Source organism: Nematolebias whitei, chromosome 8, assembly GCF_014905685.2.
Source record: "Nematolebias whitei isolate Nwh7 chromosome 8, NemWhi1, whole genome shotgun sequence".
Taxonomy (NCBI): Eukaryota; Metazoa; Chordata; class Actinopteri; order Cyprinodontiformes; family Rivulidae; genus Nematolebias; species Nematolebias whitei.
The window spans coordinates 17,901,019-17,922,198 of NC_056505.1; the positions used below are offsets into that span (position 1 = coordinate 17,901,019).

Sequence of the window (21,180 nt, forward strand, 5' to 3'; positions counted from 1 at the left end):
ATTGTTGTTGCAGCATGATGGAACATCTAAATTTATTTTGTTTGTTTGTTTGTTTTCTGTTGTCCCAATAAGAAGAACCAGATAGTACGGACCCTTACTATTATCGTAAGTGAAAAAAAATGTTTTTTTTAATCAAATGTAAAACTGATCTAAAAAATTGACTTGATTTTTAGTTAAATAAGAGACAATTGCTTTGTGTTCAGAAATGTCCTCATCAAGTAACAACTATAAACATTTAGGTTTTTATTAGGGATGCACAATATTATCGACATGGTATTGATATCGGCCAATATTAGCAATAAAGTTAAATATTGGACGCAGGCCATTCCATCAAAATAACTCACCAATATAAAAGGTGCTGTTTGTTTTTTGTTTTTTTGACAGGCTGTGTTATCACTGAGGACTTGAGCTGTTGCTAAAATGTAGTGTATGGTATTTGGCATTTTTTGCGTTTGAACTTCCCATGTTCTGCTCCACAATTTTGTAGCAAATAAGCCTAAATAAGAGGACTATGTTCTGACAAAGGAAATAAGCTGACAGTATTTTTTGCACTTTTGATTTTATTTGTACATAGCAGAATTCATAGAGATTTGAGTTGATCATTGATATTGTATGAACCCGTATTGGGCTTCTGTTTTAAGTTATTTTTTAGTTTAAGAAACTGTCAAGTATATCTAATAATACACTACTACTTACGCTCTTTTCACTTGTCGCTTGTGAACAGGTTGAGTTTAGATCTGTGAAAAATTACAAGTTTGCACTGTTCTTGTTGTCATTGAGTTAGAGAGAGTAAATGTCATGAATAAGTTTGACATTAAACATAATCCAAGTTTAAGTGTTGCATCATTTTCAGCTCCTTTTTGGCATCTGCATTTGGTAGCAGGACAAATGACAAAGACCATGCAGAATAATGTAGTATTTTAATTCCACAGCAGAGAAAGTTATGTAGTCTCTGTAAGTAGGTCTAGAAAACAAAACAAAACAGTATTGGTTATCGGCCAAATCAGTTTTAACATATTGGCATGTCGGATATCGGCCAATAAATCCAATATCGTGCATCCCTACTTTTTAGTCGTCTCTTTTTTCTATCAAACTACTGTGTGAATTATCAAACAATAGTTTTTTCACTCTGTCTTCCAGATGTTATTTTCTGTTAGATGTTATGCATGTTAAATGTGTGTGGTCTTTGTGTAATGTCCCGTGTGTGTCTATGTGAACAGGCATGCGTGATGGGGTTAGTTGTGACGTACCACATGTCAAAAGATGTCACTGAAATACTTTTTTGTTTTGGCTCTAATGTGTCTCTGTTTCCTTCAACACGCTCCAGCAGTTGAAGTAACTCCAGGTACTCCTACTTTTTTTTCTTCCACTCAAACCAACACAAATTTAATAACATTTGCTACACGTCCAGTTAGCTTTTGCTTCATGATCTAGTTTTCAGTCACAACGTTCTTGTTTAGAGCAACTTCAGTAGCAAAATCACACAAACAATGTTAAGGTAAATCTAAGCAGAGGTGGAAATTAACAAATTACATTTACTGGTGAATATAATATTTGAGTAGTATTTTTGTGTATTTTGGAGTTTTATGTATAAAAAAAGTCTATACTTTACACTACTCAAGTATATTTTGTTTTAAAGATGTGTTGCAGCCAAACCAGATTTATTACGGAGTAAAAAATGTTAATGGAAATCAAATTCAGGACCATAAGTGTGACAAATGAATCAAGTTCAAGTTATTGTCATTTACATCGCATGTGGTACATGAGGTGGAACAAAGTTGTGTACACAGGGTCCCAGTTACATCCAGCAATAGTGAAAATATAAAGTGTAAAAAGAAACAGTCAACAAGGATCTAAGACGTAAACTAAGAAACACACTAACACATTAGTCTGTGTGAGCAGATGAGTACGGATGAATGCAGCAGCATGAGATCAGCAGCATGAGATCAGCAGCATGGATCATCAGCATCAATTAATGAATTATGAAAATAATGATGACAATCATGAGTGATAAGGTGGAGCTTTTCTGTTAAATCAAACCAAACTCCACCGCGCTGGTTCGTCCTCTGGCATGAAGCAAAACTCGACCAGCATGCATTTTATGGCACATTACCTGAGAACCAGCAGATAAACTTCCTCAGATTCTGCATCATGTGTGGAAACGATTTTGTTGTACAATAATTTGTAAAACCTGCATTTTAACTTAAATACTTATATGAAAAAAAAATAATAAAAATTATAATAATAAAAAAACAAATCTTTGTCTTTTTTGCACAATTAACACAATCCTACTGTAAACATAGGTAACCAAGAAACTTTTATTTCAGGTACAATTTAACTGAGTTACTTTTTATTTTACTTTAATAGATTTTTACACAAATAACTTTACTTGTACTCGAGCACAATTTCAACACAGTAACTGCGTTTTACTTATATACTTTACTTAATTACATGTATTTTAGTACTGTTCCAACCTCTGGAAATACTTAATTAGCTACTTAATAAGGCGTATGCCATGCATTGTCACTCAAAAAAGATGACACATGGAATAAACCAGTTCACAGATGAGGTTTTTACTGTCGTTTGTTTTCTGATTCAGACACTCCTCCTGCGGAGCCACCTGAGGACAGAGTCGCTGTAAGTCTCACTGTTTAACCACAGCTGTGTTTCTGACAGTTTCTGTTGCTTTTCGCTGCTGTTTATTTGTTTATTTATAGCATCATAGTTTATGTCTTAATATCGGATTTATTTGGATGATCTCAACAAATTTCTAATTTAGCAGCTCTATAAATTCTCTCCCTGAGCATGTGTAGCCTTTTGGCGTGCATCTTTTTTATTGTGCTACACATTATTTTTTAAGCTTTACTTCCATCTATCATCTTTCCTCACCACTAGAGTGATGACTTTGCTTTTGTTGTTCGGCAGGTGTACGTGGTGGTGGGCATTGCTGCTGTCGCCTTCACTGGTTTCCTGCTCATGTTGGTTATTCTCAGGTTTGGAGGCAACTCCAAGTTTGGCATCAAAGGTAGGACCCCCGCCTTTTATTTCCTACAGATCGTGATGTCCATATGTTGAAAAAAGAGCTGTTCGGTAAAATACTTGTCTCTAACCTTGGGTGGCTTCATGGATGCATGAAAAATACTAAAGATTGACTTCAAATCATTTGAATCAGAAACTGATGGTAGTTTTAAAAATATATTTTAATTATTCAAAAAGACATTTTTACATCATACAGAAGGCAGATATTAGATAGAAAGCATGCACACACTATTAGGTATGGTATAATTTCAAATTGAATGTGACATTTTTAAAGCATTTTAATTTACTATATTATCTTATTGCACTTAATGATGTTAAACATAATCCTATGGTATTTTAGGATTATATTTAACATCAAGATGCAGGGTGGTATTTCACTGGGATGTGGTTGTCATTGGTAGATAGGTAAAATTCTGGAAAAATAGTAAGAAAATATAAAAAATTTCTATTATAATCTCACTGAATTCTGAGTGTTTGAGACCAAGTGACCAGTGAGTCGCGTGGCCACATGTTGTGCAATGATTTGATAAAAATCACAGCCCGTTTTTGGCTGTGCACAAAACATTGTTGCTCGCATCGTACTCCTTGGCTTGCTTTGAACACACCTCAGCAACGCCCCACTTTTATGATTTAATCTGCTGGAGGATACTTTAGAAAAGACCACAGTCAGATTTGGACCAATTTTTCAGTAGTTATTATTTATTTTCTATTTAGTTTTTAGTTCTGAACATTTGTCTTGTAATTATTTTCTCAAAGGAGAGCTCCTGTGTGGGAGTTAATATGCTCGTTTGCTCAAGACTTATCCAAAAGCCCCACAGCAAAACTTAGGTGAGTTGGAGATGAATTGAACTCCCTCGAAACAACTCTCTAACTGTTTTTCAGAGAAAATTTGTAGCTGTTTTTTATTTTATTTTATTTTATTTTATTTTATTTTTTGGAACATGTCCAGATATCTGTCTGTGTGCCTTTGCAACTCTTGTGAGAAAATTGATAACTCCACAAAAGTCTCATCACATCCTGGAGACTCCCTCATGATTGTTGTTCGCCACCTATAGTCGCAGCATCCCAGTGAGATAACACCTTTAGGAAAACTGAGTTTAGAAAAAAAACAACTACATTTAAGAATAGAATAATGAACTCTAAAATAACTAGATAAATTGCATTTCCTGTGAAAATGCAGTGTGCATGCTTATTGCAGAAGAACTTGCAGAAAAGCAGCTGAAATTAGCTAAAAAAAAGTCTGAAATGTATCTGAAATGGAAGAACAAGCCTAAATTAGCAGAAGAAAGCAGAAAGAACACATATTTGCTAAATTAGGTTTAAATAGGCAGAAATAAGCACAAACATTAGGAGCATAGCTAAAGTAACTGAAAAGGCAGAAAGGAGCTTAAACTACCTGAAGGAAGTGGAAAGAACTGAAGTGAGCTAAAGAATTGTGGAATTAGCTGAAAAAGCTACAATTAGCATAAAAAGAGCTAAATTGTAGCTGAAATAGCAGAAAAAGCAGAAGCTTGCATAAATAAGCCGAAAGGAGCATAACAAGCTGAAATTAGCATAAAACAACTAAATAGTAGCTGAAATAGCAGAAAAAGCTGAAAGGAGCATACTGTATTCTTCACTGTATAAGTCGCGTTTTTTTTCATAATTTACATGCCCTGTGACTTGTAGTCCGAAGCGACATATTCATGTTTTTTTAACCATATTTATAAACCAGATTTTGGCTGAGCTATGACCATTTTTATTCATTCTGACTGAAAATATTGAATACGATCATTTTCAGCGGCTAGATGACACTCGAGGTGTAAGGCATGCCGTTGTATCATGTAATAGGTAAAAGGGGCTATTAATGACAAAATCGGATGGCAACAGACTGTCATCGTCGTCTACCTGCAGCAACCGAACCAGCTTCATTTTGCTGTGCCACCCCGGTGACATGCAGCTGATTTGGCCGTCAAAGTGCATTTATTAAGTAAAAGCGCAACTGTGACGCATCTTTACTATAAAGTCGAGCTAATAAGTAATTGTTTTTAGGTGGTTATCTTGTTAAATTTCAAAGAAATGGACCAAGTCACCCTCTGCACGTTCATGTATCCGCGTATCGGCTTTTGAAAATGCAGCTGATTTGACCATCAAAGTGCATTTATTAAGTAAAAGTTCAACTTAGACACACCTTTACTATAATTTTGAGCATACAAATAATTGTTTTTAAGTGTTAATCTAGTTAAATCCCGTGCACACTCCCACCGTTTGGCAGCCAATCGTTTTTTGGCACAACACCGGCCCACACGTCCAGGTTCAGCCCACATTTCCGAGTTGTCAGCGGTGACGCGAAACAAACATGACGCGTAAGCGGTGACGCATAATAGATGCGACGTATACGGCGAAGCAACATATTTATGGATTTTTCTACTTTATTAGATATATTTGGACTGATGTGACTAATAGGGCGGTGCGATGTGTATGGTGGAAAATACAGTAAGCTGAAGTTATAGAAGAAGTACAAAAATGTTGTAGTTAGCAGAAAGAATCTGAAAGGATCACAAAACAGCTGAAAAACAGCTGAAATTAGCTGAAAGTAGCTGAAATAAGTTTAAATTTGCACACGGAAGCTGAAAGAAACTGAACCAGAACAAAATGTGAAAGGAGCAGTAAAAGGTTTTAAACACATCTAATGATTTAAAGGAGGTAAAATGAGCTCAATTCATTTCCTATGAGACAAAAATGGCAGAAAAGGCTAAATATTTCAAAAAGCTAAAATTGCACCAATACCAAAAGTCTTAGCACCCTTCTCCTGAAGGAGCTGAACTTTTTGATCTATGATTTGTTGAAATAGCACAAAAATTGTGGAATGAGAAAGATGCCAACAAATGTATGGAAGAAAAATGGATCACAACAGTGTGAATGCTTTATGAGCATTCACACCGTTACATTTTTGACCAACTTGATTTAATCAAATACCAATATTACAACATATCCATGAATCCTCCCTGGTCTGGAGGAAGCTACAGCTGCTGTTTGACATCTGTCCTGGACCTCAGATCTGTTGGTGAATAACACGCATGCAGACTAAACAGAGCTCATGAAGTCAACAAATTCAACTTATCTACTTCCTCTAACTCCTCTTGTATTACTTAACAAAATAATTCACTGAATGGGCTTAGTTTGAATTAACTTTCTTTGTTATTTTTGTGTACTAACAGTAACATCTTCATAAGCCCAGAATATTTTATAAAGCAGCTTTCAGATAAAGAGCCATAAGCAGACAGATTCTAGAAATTAACATATTGTAATTATTTAAAAAAAAACAACAAAGAAGTTAATTAATGACAAATAGATCTTGCTGTGGAAATCCTCCTCCTTTCAGCTGACTCTCCTTTAGTTCAGTTTGCTTTAAAGAACATTATGCATACAGCACACGCTGAGCGACTCAAGAATTTAAAGTCCCGAGGAAGCAATTTTATGTCATTTAAAGATACGGTTGTTTCAGGAATAAATTACTTTTTGGCACCGCTTGTGCTGCTAACATTCGGAGCGGCCAAGGTCCACATTTGAAATTCAAATCTTGAACCAAAAAGTGAATGTAAATTTAGCGACAGAATTAATAGAAGTGTTTCTGAATGCGTGGGCATTTTGCTGTTGGAGTGCGTGGTTCTGACCTCTAGACTAACGGAGCGGAGGACAGACGGAGCACATGTGTTTATTTAAAATGAGGTTTTCTTTGAATTTATGGAGTTGTACAGTTTTGCCTTTCTTCTTTGTGATTGCATGAGGTTGTGTTGAAGAAGATGAGCTTTCCACCTCTTAGCGGTGTGTAAAATGTTATGTTTGTTGTGAATCCAAGGAAAAGAATGTTAGATCTGATTACGGTTTCTCTTTTGTTCTGGATGTTGGCCTGGTGTTTTCATCTTCCTTCATTTTCACTATTGATCTCCTCTCTTGATGCGGTCCCATCTTTGTTCTCATGCAGCGGGGCGTGTGTGCCCAGCAGCATATTGACTCTGGGGTGACTAGAGTATGAGAGTTTTTGTAGCATCAGACTGAGACAGAGGTTTTGATAGCTCTTTTTTTTTTTTTTACCGTAACAGCTGTGCCCACAGAACTGCTGCGTGTTGAAAAAAATCTGAGCGTTCTCCATCAGACTTGATGACCGATTTTCTCCGAACAGAACAGGAATTTAACCACAGATGGCAAAACATAACCAGCGCTAATCTAAAACAAACAGCACTTTGTCACGGCAGCACGGTTTTCTAAATCATAGGAATATGAACGCGGAGTCACACACCCACATGAGCACAGTCAGCGCTGACAATTATGATGATGAACTTGTGATGAAAAAGTGTGAAGAGAGCATGCCAGGCTGTGATTGGTGGAACAGATGTGCAGTGAAAGAGCACAACTGGCGAGCCTGAATCGCTGACTGAATTTAAATGTCAAATAAAGAGCTGCAACTTGTAACATCGTTTTTTTTTTTTACATAAATGCTTACCGTATTTTTCAAACTATAAGGCACAACGGATTATAAGGCACATTAAGTGAAACAAAACAGTCAGATAAGTCAAACTTTATTCAACTCATTCACAATAACCACATAAAATCAGTTCGAGGCCAGTAAGCACAACCAGAGTTAATACAGAAGGCGCACCTGATTATAAGGCTCACTGTCTATTTTTGAGAAAATTTTAAGTGTGCCTTATAGTGTGAAAAATACGGTAAGTTCAATTTTTCATTGATAAGACAGGCAACATTTATTTCATGTTGTATCACACACAAAACGTTGATACAAGTTTAAAATTTCAAATGACAAAAGGAACTTTAGGTCTCAAAGGCTTAAGAGATGGTTGAAGCAAATGTGTAACGTGAGATTAAGAAAAAAAATCTGCTTTAATAAAACTTTGAGCCAAAATTAAGTTGAGTGTTTATTCTTATCTTTTCACATTGATTATGGATGCATGAAATGTCATATTTGAAGAGTAATTTAATATTGTCTTCCTCATTACAATACATATATTTTTGACCAAATGTAATACAAAATGAATTAGAGCCACTGTTCCTTCAAGGAATGCATACTGCCTGCCACCTTTCATGCCCCACTTTCAAACTAAAATCATCTTGTGTTGGTAACCATCAGAGTTGTAGCCGTTTTGGGCGAACCTTGAAAATAACATTGTGTACGATGTCACCTTGTTAGGTCACGTTCAAACATTTGTTGTGAATGACTCTCAGCTGCTAGCACATCCTATTTTAGGACAATGTCTAGAAAAATACAGACAATTTTATGTTTTCTAGGTGAGCTGGCCACAACGGCCACCTTGCATTGGGTTGTCTCCAAAACTGAATCATTTGTAGGTGTAATCTAATTAATATTTCCTGAACAATTCATAAAAATTCATTCAAGAATTAATGAGATATTTTTTCAAACAGACAGTCTACGTTGACTTCAAATAGTTAATGGCAAATTATACACAAAGATAACGTGCCATCTTTTAGTGCTCATAACATGTGTTGTGGATCAGTCTCTACTACTACCACACCAAATTCTAGGTCAATATCTGTAAAATTGACACAGTTAGCCTTTTTTTTTGTCAGGTTAGTTAGTTGTGATGGGCAACAGAATAAATCATTACACTGAATTTGTGCATAAATTAATAAGATTGAATCTTTTAGGATGAACTTTGTGTCCAACGAGTTTGTTTTACCACCGTATTTATTTATTTTTTAATTTAATTTGTAGAAGGCAAAGGATCAAAATGTGATAGTTTCCTGTTTTCTCTCTGAGCTGCGTTGGCTTGTCCAACATGTCTGCTTCTTTATGTTGAGCAGGTTAAAAATGAAATAAAAAGTTCTGACTTGAACCCCGGTTCTAGATGAAATGAGATTTACATATTCTTCCTCAAAGCCCTGATCCCTGCAGCAGTTTTAAGTTCAGGGTGTCTTTCCTGCAGCTTTGTTGCCCAGGAGAGAAATCCCGTCAGCTTACTGGAGAGCTGCATGCAAATGTGTCTCTGTGGGCTTGGTGTTGATTTAATTCCCATAATCTTCTCTGCGTAGGCAGAGAGCTCCACGAATAAACACCAGTGGACTCCAACAATTTGGCCCTAATTGTTTCTGGGCATGTGCAGCTTTCTTAAACATGATACAACAATTTTTGTTTCTGTGTTTAAGACTTGGACTCGGAGTACAGTTTGATTTAGAATCCAGTCTGCGCTCCAACTCCAAACCATGAAAAAAGAGAAGCAAATTACATTTACAGAGAGAGTATACATGTGGTCTGCCACATCATTAGACTTTAAATCCAGATTACCAAAGTAAAGTTTGGATGTCCCGTTAAAGGTTGTCAGTTATTGCTGCTTTGGAAGCAGATGTTTTGAAGCATTTATTAAAATTAAAATAAAAACTAAATTGTTAACGAAATTGATGTCCTATTTATTCAAAGAAACTCCTTCCAGTTAAACTGGATGTTTTACAAGATGATATAAATTAATTTGATATAATTACAGCATCTAATGTCAAAAATTTAAACCCACACTGGAAGAAAAACAAGCAAAAACAACATTTTAAACTACATTAAATTATCAGTTTTACGCCTAAAAGCTCAAAATAGTTAGATAAAACTCATTTAAACTAAATTCAAACTGTTGTAAAAGAATGCAGGCCAAACAAGTTGATGCACAGCGAAGACGTGCATCTCAACCCTTTAAACATCTGTAGGAAGACACATGTCAACATAATCCTTACTTCTGATGCAGCCATGAGACGGAAATGTCCAGACAGGAAGAGAAAGATAAGTTTGAGTCATTAAATGTGAAGTGGAGAAAATGAGAGGCAGATGAAGAAGAGAGTGAATGCTAAAACTGACGTTTGTCAACAAACAAACAAATGGACAAACAAAATCATAGAGTTGGAGAAAGGGACGGTTGAAAAAAAATGATGTAGGCAAAAGTCGGAGGAAGCAGATTAAAGTTATACCAGGCATCAAATCATGGAAAAAACAAATAACTATAAAAAACTAAATTAAATACAAAACCCCAGAAACGAGAGTAAGTCCTCTTCTGTCCACTTATCAATGATTCATCGTTAGTGCAGGTTTCAGTTTTCTCCTTGTTTGGTAGAGATGAACGCCTCCGACTTCCTCTCCCTCTGATCTCCCCCCCCCCCCCCCACACACACAGCTTCTGCCAATCGATCGAAACTACACCCTCAAGGTCAGCTGTGCTTCATTTTGGGCCCAAGGCATTACAGAGCATGCTCAGCATACCCTCTTCCTCCTCCTCCTCCTCTTCCTCCTCTCTTGAAAAGCTGGAGCTTTTAAGATTTTCAATGAGCGCAGCCAAAAACAAAACGTGCACAAGGAGCAACAACCAAAATAAGAGAACCAAAAAAAATAAAAATAAAAATTGACCTGTAATACTTGGTTTTAGACGGACTCATCATGATAGAGTCCGGTTGGTTGTGAGGGCTCAGCAGCACTTTGAGCCTCAACAATGAACAACGACATCAGTTCCTTCAGCAGCATTTCAAAATAAGGCCGCCTTCAGAGGTCGCTTGCTTTCGAAGCTTGATTGACACCTGTCATGATAAAACTATCATTCTGTTCTCTGACGTTCACTTAACAACTGTTGCAACGTGTTCAAAGGTCAGCGGGCGGTCGCAAGTAACAGACCTAAAGCTCTCTGCACTTTGAAGGACAGCCTGTAAATAACAATAATAATAACATTTATTATTATTATTATGCACAATTATTGTGCATCTGATAAGCTGAGTGCAGAACAAATAACAGCAAACTTTTTTTTTTTTTACCGTTTGACGCAGGAGCCTACATTAATTTGTTTTAATTAAAAGTAAATGGAAATAAGAATGCAGCACATTGATTTGTGTTTTGTTGTAAAAATCAGCCTTTAAACCAATAACACAGAACATTAGCATATATTTTGGGGGGCAACTTTTTCACTGCCTGTATCCTAAGATCCTTTATCTTATTTTGTAAATTATTATGACTGAACAGTTAATTGCATTGTTTTTGAGTTTTAGAAAGTTAATTAATGAATGAAACTTCAACAGAAAACACTCATTATTATGGATTTAAGTATACTTATATTCAGTAAGATAAAACATCATTAAAATATATTCAAAGGTTTACGCAGTCGCTCAAGCACCAGATGTTTTATACAGGTGCAATAATGACAGGTCGATTAGCTCCAGGTCACTGCTCGGCTGTAACCCATGCCAAGAGCTTCTGAGGCTTCTCTCTCGCAGGCACCCAGGGAAACAAGAAGGGACACCCCCACTCACTACCCAACAACCCCTGCAGCAACACAGACCACGTCATACTTAAAGAACCAGCAGGACTAATGAACATGTAAGAATAACTCCTAAAGGCTCATTACAATATATTCAAATATTGAAAGTAATATAATTTTCTGCCTTGCTCCTTATGTGTACATAGACTTTACGCTCATATAATAATGGAACTGTGCATTACTAAATTAATATTCTGCTGTTTTCCATTTTACAGTCAAGGTTAATATGTTTAACGTTTTCATAAAGAGAGCTAGAGTAAAGAAGAAAAATAGACCTAATGCCTGTGGCAAATCCTGAAGGCAGCGATTGTTAGAAGCGTTCTGAAAATGGAAGTTGCTCTTTTACAAAATAAAACGTTGCCTGCAGTCCTTGTCTGTGCACTTTCCTCACTGCTCCCCCCGCCCCACATGCACACACTCTTTTGTTTCTGCTGCTCTTTGTTAGGGAAGTCTGCTCCTGGAGACAAACTGCAGCAGGAACAACCACACGAGACAGTTTGAAGAACTTTATTATCTCTGTTTCGCTCTATACCTGGGGATAGATTTAAACATTTTAGTTCAACACCGCTGCAAGATGCAACCATAAAACTTTACAAGTTTGACGTTTAGATCAAAATGAGGTTGCGCTGCCAACATAGTTCAGTGCTCTCTTTAAAAGATGGTCTCCAGTTTTATAGTTCTCATTTTAGTATTTTTATTAAACATTTTGAGCAGACTTTTAGCAAGTGTCTCATAATGTCACATTTGATGAATAATGGATTAAATTAAGTAGACACCAAGAGCTCAGCACCAAAACTGAGACAATGAAGGAACTGACAAACATCTGAAGGAAAACAAGGGCATTCATATTCTGGGAGAGGTGATTGCGTAGTGAAAACAGGTGTGCTGATTACTAATAGAAAACAGGTGGGGTGACAAAAACCGGAAACATCTGGCAGCATGAAAATGAAACAGAATGAACTCATAACACAAGATGTCTGAACAAAGTTATGTTAATGTTATCTGTTTTGTAAATATTTTCTTTTGGTGAACATGGCCGCCTGAATAAATTGATTATTGGGAAGATTTACCAGTTAATATTATGGTTTGATTTTCTTGTAAACTTTTGTTTTCATTTTCTTTCCAAAGTTAAACGAAAAGAACATCCAGAAGCTTTGAAAGCGTGTTTTAAAACACGAGGCGTTGAAGGTCAAAGGGTCAAAAACTTGAAGGTAGCCACAGTCGTCTCTGTAAGGGAGTCCATTGTGCAGCTGCACATCATTTCCTGTCATGTGCTGGTCAGCCTGACCGTTGCAAACAGTCACAGCAGTGAAAAATGAGGGCGTGCAGAGCGGGAACAGGACATTGTGCATACGTACAATTTGAGCGTGGCACAGATGGAAATACAGCAGAGCAGCTGAACCCTCAGAATTTACTTCCACTTAGAAAAGTGGAGCCCTTTATATTTGATTACTTGCCACTTCAAAACGGAAGCACTTCAAAATGTTCGGTGTGAGCTCATTTCGAAAACCAGACAACATAAACGGACCCTAATAGACCCTACAGGAAGCCATGGGGGTCATGAGGCTTACACAGCTCATGTTAATCTGATATGCATATTTAAAATGTGAAAGCTATCAAAGTCTGTGACATGGGGTTTTCTGGCGGCAGCTTGGATTTGTTCATGTAAATATTTTTTTTTTCGTTAATCCAATTTTCAGGCAGCTGTTTGACTCAAATGTGGATCAAACTGGAAAGAACAGCTTGTGGTGCAATAAGAACCACCATGATTTGACCCAGAGGAGACGCTCTCAGTGCTGCGTAAATGTTAATATCTTATTTGCATATCAGTAAATGTGATCAACGAGACCTAAGGAGCCATTGTGCTGCCGAGGTTTTTATTCATTTATTTATGAATAGAGGTAAAAATCATGAGGTAAAATCATTTCAATAGGGTTTTTCTGAGTATTTGATTTAGGAGAAGTTTGGAATTTCTGTCTTGTCAGACTAAAAGCTTGAAATAATGTGTCTACCACATTTAAAAGACAAGGAGTCGTATATCGCTACTCAATTAAAAGATCTGCTTATCATCTTGTTGCATTCTCAGGCCTAAAGAGCATCACTGGATGAAAACAATTTCCACAAATCAATACATGTGTTTTGCTTTTAATGAAACAGTAATAATGCTGTACAAGAAGACGTGAATCATTTATCAGTGGATAAACAGAGGTTGGATTTGCTCATCACAAGTGGATATAATCATTTTTTAATATGTCTGAAGTCAAGCTCAGAGCTGTGGAACTTCTAAATGTATTTTGTTCTATTTAGAAATGTTTAATAGTTTAATAGTTGCGGCATTTAAAAATTGACAATAAAAATAAACACGTCACCAAAAGTTGCAGGATGATGCTGTTAGACAAAATCTCTCTCTTTCTCTTTTTTCTTTTAAACATTTTCACATTTTTGCCAAAATAAACAGCAATGGTGACTGTTCATATCTGTCTGTGGCTTTAAAGATGACTAAACAACGACTGCAAATGAACACTAGACTTCACCTTTTGCTACATTTGTATTAATCAAGGTGAAAAAAGATAAATGATAAAAGAGCAGTGCACTTTCTGATAAAGAGCTTTTATCCATCCATTCATCCATCCATTATCTTTACCCGCTTCATCCTTTTTGGGCCGCGAGGGTCACTGATGTCCATGTCCAGCTATCACTGTGCAAGAGGCGGGGGGCAGCGTTGTAGTCAAGACCACCTAACCAGAGACCAAGTCAAGACCAAGACCAGAGTGTACCGAGACCAAGACAAGATCAAGACTTTTGGGGTTTGAGACCGAGACCTCAAGTTTTGGAGCTCAAACTTCTCACAGATTGTCTTACACTTATGTCTATACTGTCATGACAGTGACAGTGTTAACAAATATGTAGAAAACATATGTAACTTTTATAAAAATATATTTTTTTAAAGTTACGTACTGCAACTTAGTTTGCTTTTGATTAAATGCATCAGCTTTTATAAATTTTCAAAGCTACATAAAAAAAATTAGACATTCAGTGGTTTTTGCACAATAACTTTCATGTCATGTGACCCACTGACACAAACTTATGTTAAACTACTCTACTAGACCCGACAGACGAGGCACCTTCATTTCTCATTTTAAAGCATTTTCTAATTTTACATAATTTATTTTTTTCAAGAATCATGTTTTTTGCTCAATAACTGATTAGAAAAAGCTTTAAAATGATAAATAAATGATGGTGTCTTGTGTGTCAGGTCTATTAGAGTAGTTTAACATTAGTTTTGTGTCATTGGGTCAAATGATGTAAAATATATTAATTGTTTTTTCTGAAAAGTGTTTGGATTGGTAATTTGTTGACGGTTCCTAAGCGAACCTTTACGTCTCGGACGAGGGGCAGACTGAGTGCAGCTGACTGCCTGCTTCGGATCGAACGAGAGGAACACGCCGCTGAAGCCACGGAGCTCGAATGTCCAACGTCCATAAAACTAACTTCACCGCGGGAGAGAACTGAGGCTCCAGCATAGCACGAACAGTTCAGAAACAATTTGAATGAGAAAGACAAAAGCTATTTATTTACGCATTGTTGCGTTTTAGACTGGGTCAGAATAGATTCTCTAGCAAGCAAACTGTTTCTGAATGATGGCTTTACAGCAGACAGACGTTCCCCTCTTCCAGGTACTACGTACCGGACAGATAAACTGGACAATATTCTGGCAATTTAGTGATATTTCCACAGTTGTGGTCTTAACTGGTCTTGAAATAAAATCCCGAGTCCTCAATGTCCAAAACAGAGACAAGACTGAGACCAAATGCCATCGAGTCAGAGACAAGAACAAGACCATCAAAAGGTGGTCTCAAGACTAAGACCAGTCTCGAGTACTACAACACTGGGCAGGGCACACCCTGGACAGGTCTCCAGTCCATCACAGGGACACATAGAGACAAACAAGACAAACGACCATTCACTCCCTCACTCACAACAATTTATACCAATCAGTCTAACATGCATGTTTGTGGTCTGTGGGAGGAAACTGGAATAACCGGAGAAAACCCACATATGCATGGAGAGAACATACAAACTCCACCCAGAAAGGACCCGGGCCGGGATTTGAACTGGCAACCTTCTTGCTGAGAGGCCACTGTGCCACCCAAGAGTTTTTATGCACAAGTAATTATTTTCATTTACACAAGAATTAGAGCATTTCTTTTTGTTAATTAAAAGCCATTATCTATCGAAAAGAAAGGCTCTTAAATTAACTGTTTGATAATCTGACCACAGGCACAAACAAAATATAAAATTACTTTTTATTTATTTCCTAAACAGTTCAGTTTCTGCTCAACTGTGACAATAATTGGCAGAGGACCACAAAACCTCTGGTGGACTGCAACACCTGACTCCAGGATCACCAGGGTCATGTAATGAGCCCACCTGACTTGTGAATGAGGATCGGTTTCCTCTGCTTTCTGACAATCTTCTTTTTATCAGTGCTTTCAATTAAAACCACTTTTCTTTGGTCCTGCCTGATCATCACCTAAAGTTCTGTCCATCGTATTTTTCTATATTTCTGTGTGCGATCGTGCTCGGAAAAGGAAACTATGGAAAAAGTCTACTAATTGTTTCCATCTATGGGGAAATCAGAACGCTCTAACTTTCTTGGTTTAATGTGTACTTTTACAATAAACTAGCGATGAGCAGAATCTGAACTGAAGAGCAAATAAGCAGTTAGTTTTCTATGAGAAAACAAATGGTTGCACAGAAAAGGAGTAGACAATCTAGTGTTAGGGCCTCTAGAGAGACAACAAATGATACACACTTAAAATTCATTTATTTTCAAAACTGGCAAATCCTAGCAGGAATCTCTCAATCTGTTTTCTGTTTGAAGAGGAATTTGCCATTTAACAGATTTATCATCATCTCATTTCATTCCGCTTTTGGAAATGACCTATCTTAAGAAACTGCAAGAAATGGAGTGCATGTTTCAGCTTTACATATTCCTGAAGTTAAAGAACCTGCTGAATATGAGTCTGCTTATCAAAGAAATTAGAATATATAGATAAATAAACACAGATACATTAGTCAAGACTCATCAGACCCCAATATTTGGGCTACAGGTTCATTAATCCAAAAGGAGAGGCAATGGCCAATCTGGGTATTAAAAGCAGTTTTCCATTTATCGCCGCCTTTTCTCACCATGTGAGAAGCAGATAAAACATAGATGCTATCTTAGCGCTTTGTAACAGTTCAAAGGAAGTGGAAAAATTATAAGGAGGTACATGTTTCTTAAAGTAATGAAGATGAAACCACAAAATGACAAAGACTCTTATTGGTTTCAACAAGGAAAAAAAATATATCAGTTCCTGGAAGTGAAGGAGAATATATGAAGCCAGCCTCCAAACAGAAACCCACATATTTCTATATTGTTTTTAGTTTAGACCGAAATTAAATGTACAGTCTCGATTTGAGCAAACTGATTGGAGGTCAAATGCAGATTTTTTAGGGATGATGGAGAAAAAAAGAGAAGTTGGTTTAACATACAACAAAGGTTAAATCATGTCGTCTGGTCAAGTTGCTTTAAGGGCGAAACCTTTCATCTTTCATCCTAAAGACTTCATCAGTCTGCGGCCTGCCAACCCAGATCTGTCCCATTGGTTTAACATAGTTAAAGAGCTTGTTGTGATCAGAGTGCAGCAGAGAAGTAAAGACGGTCAACCAAATAATCCAGAAATGTATTGGGAGAAGAAATAGCTTATTTAAAAAAAATATAGCTTATTTAAAAAAAATAAAAACTTTGCCAAAAGAGAATGTGTTGAGGTCCTCAAGAAATAAAAAAAATCATTATTATGCACATATAGGTTGGATGTTGAAGTGTATATGAACTAAAAAAAAACTGAATAAATGATACGTACTGTGAACAATCAAACAGATATACTGGTAATCTGTGACACTTTGAGTAATTGTACATGAAGTTGAAAATATTTAAGTTGAGCCACAAACCATTAAAACCAGCAATATGGAGCTACAGAAAATTGTCTATAGATTTGCATCACTAAATGCACCCGGGCAGATTAGATAAGAAACTGAGAAGATGAGGTTAATAATACGTGCTGGTATTAATGTGAACTATTCCAAGTTTTCAGCAGTTTGACAATGTCTCGTGATGACTGTTCCTTTAATGGACAGAAATATAAGAAATATACCCTTTTAAACAGAAATACACCCTGAGAAAGCACTGATGCTCCTTTGGAGTAGCATGGCTACCTCCAAGACAAAAAGCGTTGCTGATGCAAGCTTGCGACTTTGGACCTTGAAGAAAAAGGTGTTGGAAGCAGCCAGGTGTGTCATTTTTGGAGAGCTGAGGAAGTTAGACTTTTCAGATGTTTATTAGGGATAATTAATTAAGGTAATTTGACAGCGTGTGGGAAAAAAAATAATGTCAAGTCATTTACAAAGTACATAAAACATCAGACAAACAGCCCCTGTACAAAACTCAGTAACATAAATCAGAATTAGGGTTGGGAGATGTATCAAATATACTCGATGTATCACGAGTTTTTAAATTTACATTGGTTAATATGGCTCTATCGCAACTATAGAGTATTATTAGACTTAAAAATCGGTGTAGTTCTTTTTCTCCCGTCTGCGCCAACTTCATGCGGTCCCTCCTTCTCCCTCACTGAATTCAAACAGCCTCTCAACCTTGCACGCTCCCCCCGCTTCCTGCTTCTCCAGATGGGCAATAGTTTTGTAGAAGTAAACACAGGAGAGGATATCAAAGAGTAGCTTAGCTGCTGAGCAAAATGGCAAAAAGAAAAACAATGGCTGTTATTTGGAGATGGTTTGGATTTAAATTGTCAGATGAGCAGCAGAAAAATGTTTTCTGTATACAATGCTGAAAACAAGTCCCGACAAAAGTTCGGCACTAGGAATCTTTTTCAATATTTAAACAGTGCCATAAAGTGGAGTATGAAGCGTGTGTGAACTGCAGCTCTGATTGTGTTTTCAGCCTCCTTCCCTGAAACAAACCACGGGCCAAAACTCATTTAGCCATGCTGTGCCTTATGAGAGGAATAATGAGAGGTAGTGCCACATTAATAAAGCAGCAGCTTATCATATCGCTAAAAACACAGTCCCAGCTTCAACTGTAGAACAAGACGGCTACAGTTAGATATGATAAGCCACTGCTTTATATGTTTCGCCACGTCTCAACTATAAGACTTGAAAAATCTGTGCAGTTCTTTTTTCTGCCCGTCTGCACCGCCAACTTCACGCAGCCCCTCCCTCTCCCTCAGTGAATACAAACACAGCCCCTCATGTGCTGCTTCACACACGCTTACTAATGTCGTGAAGCTGAAGAGGATTATTATTTAATATATGTAAATAGTTTATTTTTTAGACATTTTGTACAGTTACAGCGGTTTGTTAATAAATGTGCCTGTGTGACAGTTGGGACAAAGCTTTGACACAGAAATATTTGTTTTTTACTTTATGGAATAATAAAAAATAAAAAAAATCAAGATATATGTTGTGATTTAATTTAAAAATATCAAGATATTAATTTTGGTCCACATCGCCCAGCCCTAATCAGAATCCATCCAAACCTTGATGCTTTCAACATTCACCTGGCTGCCTTTGGCCCAGGAGCAGTGTGATGGAAAATCTTGAAAAAAAGTGCAAGCTAAAAAGTTTAAATGACTCTCAAATGGACAATCTTCTGTTGTGCCCTACTGTGGCCTGTACGACTGCGCTTTTCCCTGTGAGGTGGAAAAGCACAAAATCCACGTTCAATCTCTCAGTGAGTAAAGCAAAGCCAGAGGCTCAAAATGGAAGCTGCACTGAATGAGAAAAAGGCTGTAAAATTTCAGCTGCTGAAAATGTGATGGTCAGAATCTGTAGCAACACAGAGGATGGGATGGCACCTAACTCAAAAGGTTGCACAGAAGACTGAAGCCTAGGTGAAGGTAGCTTTAGTGAGACTGCAACTTAGCCAAAAATTTTATTTTTTTTTAATCGGCAAAGTTCTCACACATTGTCACCTCACTGCCATTTCTCAGACCCCATGCAGAGTGTTTCTAGTCCATGGCTCTGCTTACCTTGGACTTGGAGAGCAGAAGCATAAGTTCAATTCAATTCAGTTTATTTATATAGTGCCAAATCACAACAAAGTTGTCTCAGGGCACTTTACAGGAACATTCACATACATAAAAGCCAATTAGTAAAGTTCTCTATTTAAGGAATCCAGCAGACAAGCTGAATCTTGGCTTTGTTGCAGACTCCCATCCTGAGCAAGCACAGTGGCAGCAGTGGAAAGGAAAAACTCCCTTTTAAAAGGAAGAAACCTCCAGCAGAACCAGGCTCAGGACAAGAGGCCATCTGCTTTGACCGGCTGGTTTGAGAGGACAGGAAGGAGAGACAGATGAACATAGAATGGCAGGTCCAGGTGTAGGTCCAGGTGTAGCTGAAAGACAAAAAAACCCACATGTTAAGGACAGAAAAAATTATTACAAATACAAAACAGGTTGAGCAAAGTAAGTAAAGACAGTAGCAGAGTGAAAATTGTGGTCATTTTGTCCTCCAGCAGTCTAAGCCTATAGCAGCATAACTAAGGGACAGCTCAGGAAACCCAAGCAGACCCTAACTATAGGATTTAGCAAAAAGGAAAGTCTTAAGCCTAGTTTTAAAACTGGATAATGTGTCAGCCTCACGGACAGAGATTGGAAGTTCATTCCACAAGAGAGGAGCCTGATAACTGAAAGATCTGCCTCCCATTCTGTTTTTGTAAATTCTAAGTAAGCCTGCAGTCTGAGAGCAAAGTGGTCTGTTAGGAAAATATGGAACAATAAGATCTGTAATATAAGATGGAGCTAGGTTGTTGAGAGCTTTGTAGGTTAGAAGTAAGATTTTGAATTCTATTCTGGATTTGACAGGGAGCCAATAGAGAGAAACTAAAACTGGAGAGAGATGATCTCTCCTACCAACTCCGGTTAAGACTCTGGCAGCAGCATTTTGGATCAACTGAAGACGTTTTAAAGACGTATTTGGACATCCAGATAATAAACCATTGCAATAGTCCAGTCTAGATGTGACAAATGCATGGACCAGTTTTTCTGCATCATTTTTAGATGTTTCGAATTTTAGCGATATTACGCAGGTGGAAGAAGGCAGTTCTAGTAACGTTTTTAATGTGGGGGATAAAAGACATGTCCTGATCAAAAATAACACCAAGATTTTTAACATTAGAGCTGGAGGACAGATTAATGCCATCTAAGGAGGGAGAAAGACTGAAAAATTCATTCCTAAGGTGCTCAGGTCCAAAAACCAAAACCTCAGTCTTGTTCAACAGGAGAAAATTAAGGCTCATCCAGGTTTTTATGTCTTTAAGACATGTTTGTAGTCTAAGTAGCTGATTGGATTCATTGGGTTTAATGGACAAATATAATTGTGTGTCATCAGCATAACAATGAAAATTTATCCCATGCTGTTTAATAACTATACCTAATGGAAGCATAAAGTAAAGAGTATTGGCCCAAGCACTGAGCCCTTGGAACGCCATGACTAACTTTGGTGTATGAAGAAGATTTATTATTTACATTTACAAACTGGACTCTATCAGATAGATGTCAGATGAAGTCTGTACAAAGATAGTGTGTACACAGAACAAGGACATCTAATCTCAAATTCATTACTCTGATGATAACTTCTATCATTAATCATCTATTCAGACAGAAAATGTCATGGTTGGGGATAGAGTTGTATTCAGGCTCAAAGAAATCCGACCCAACACTAGGCCGTAGCCATCGTTTCCGAACCCCACCCAACCCAACGAATTAACAGTAATTACAGG

At 37.2% G+C, this 21,180-nt stretch overlaps 1 protein-coding gene across 1 annotated transcript in view; it reads left to right on the forward strand.

Moving 5' to 3' along the window:
- ntrk2a (neurotrophic tyrosine kinase, receptor, type 2a) overlaps positions 1-21,180 on the forward strand; it is a 90,930-nt gene that overhangs the window by 22,648 nt on the left and 47,102 nt on the right. Inside the window, exons 10-12 of the mRNA XM_037680069.1 lie at positions 73-105; positions 2,570-2,637; positions 2,926-3,025. Of these exons, the coding sequence (XP_037535997.1) occupies positions 73-105; positions 2,570-2,637; positions 2,926-3,025 (201 nt within the window). The remainder of the gene's footprint in view (positions 1-72; positions 106-2,569; positions 2,638-2,925; positions 3,026-21,180) is intronic.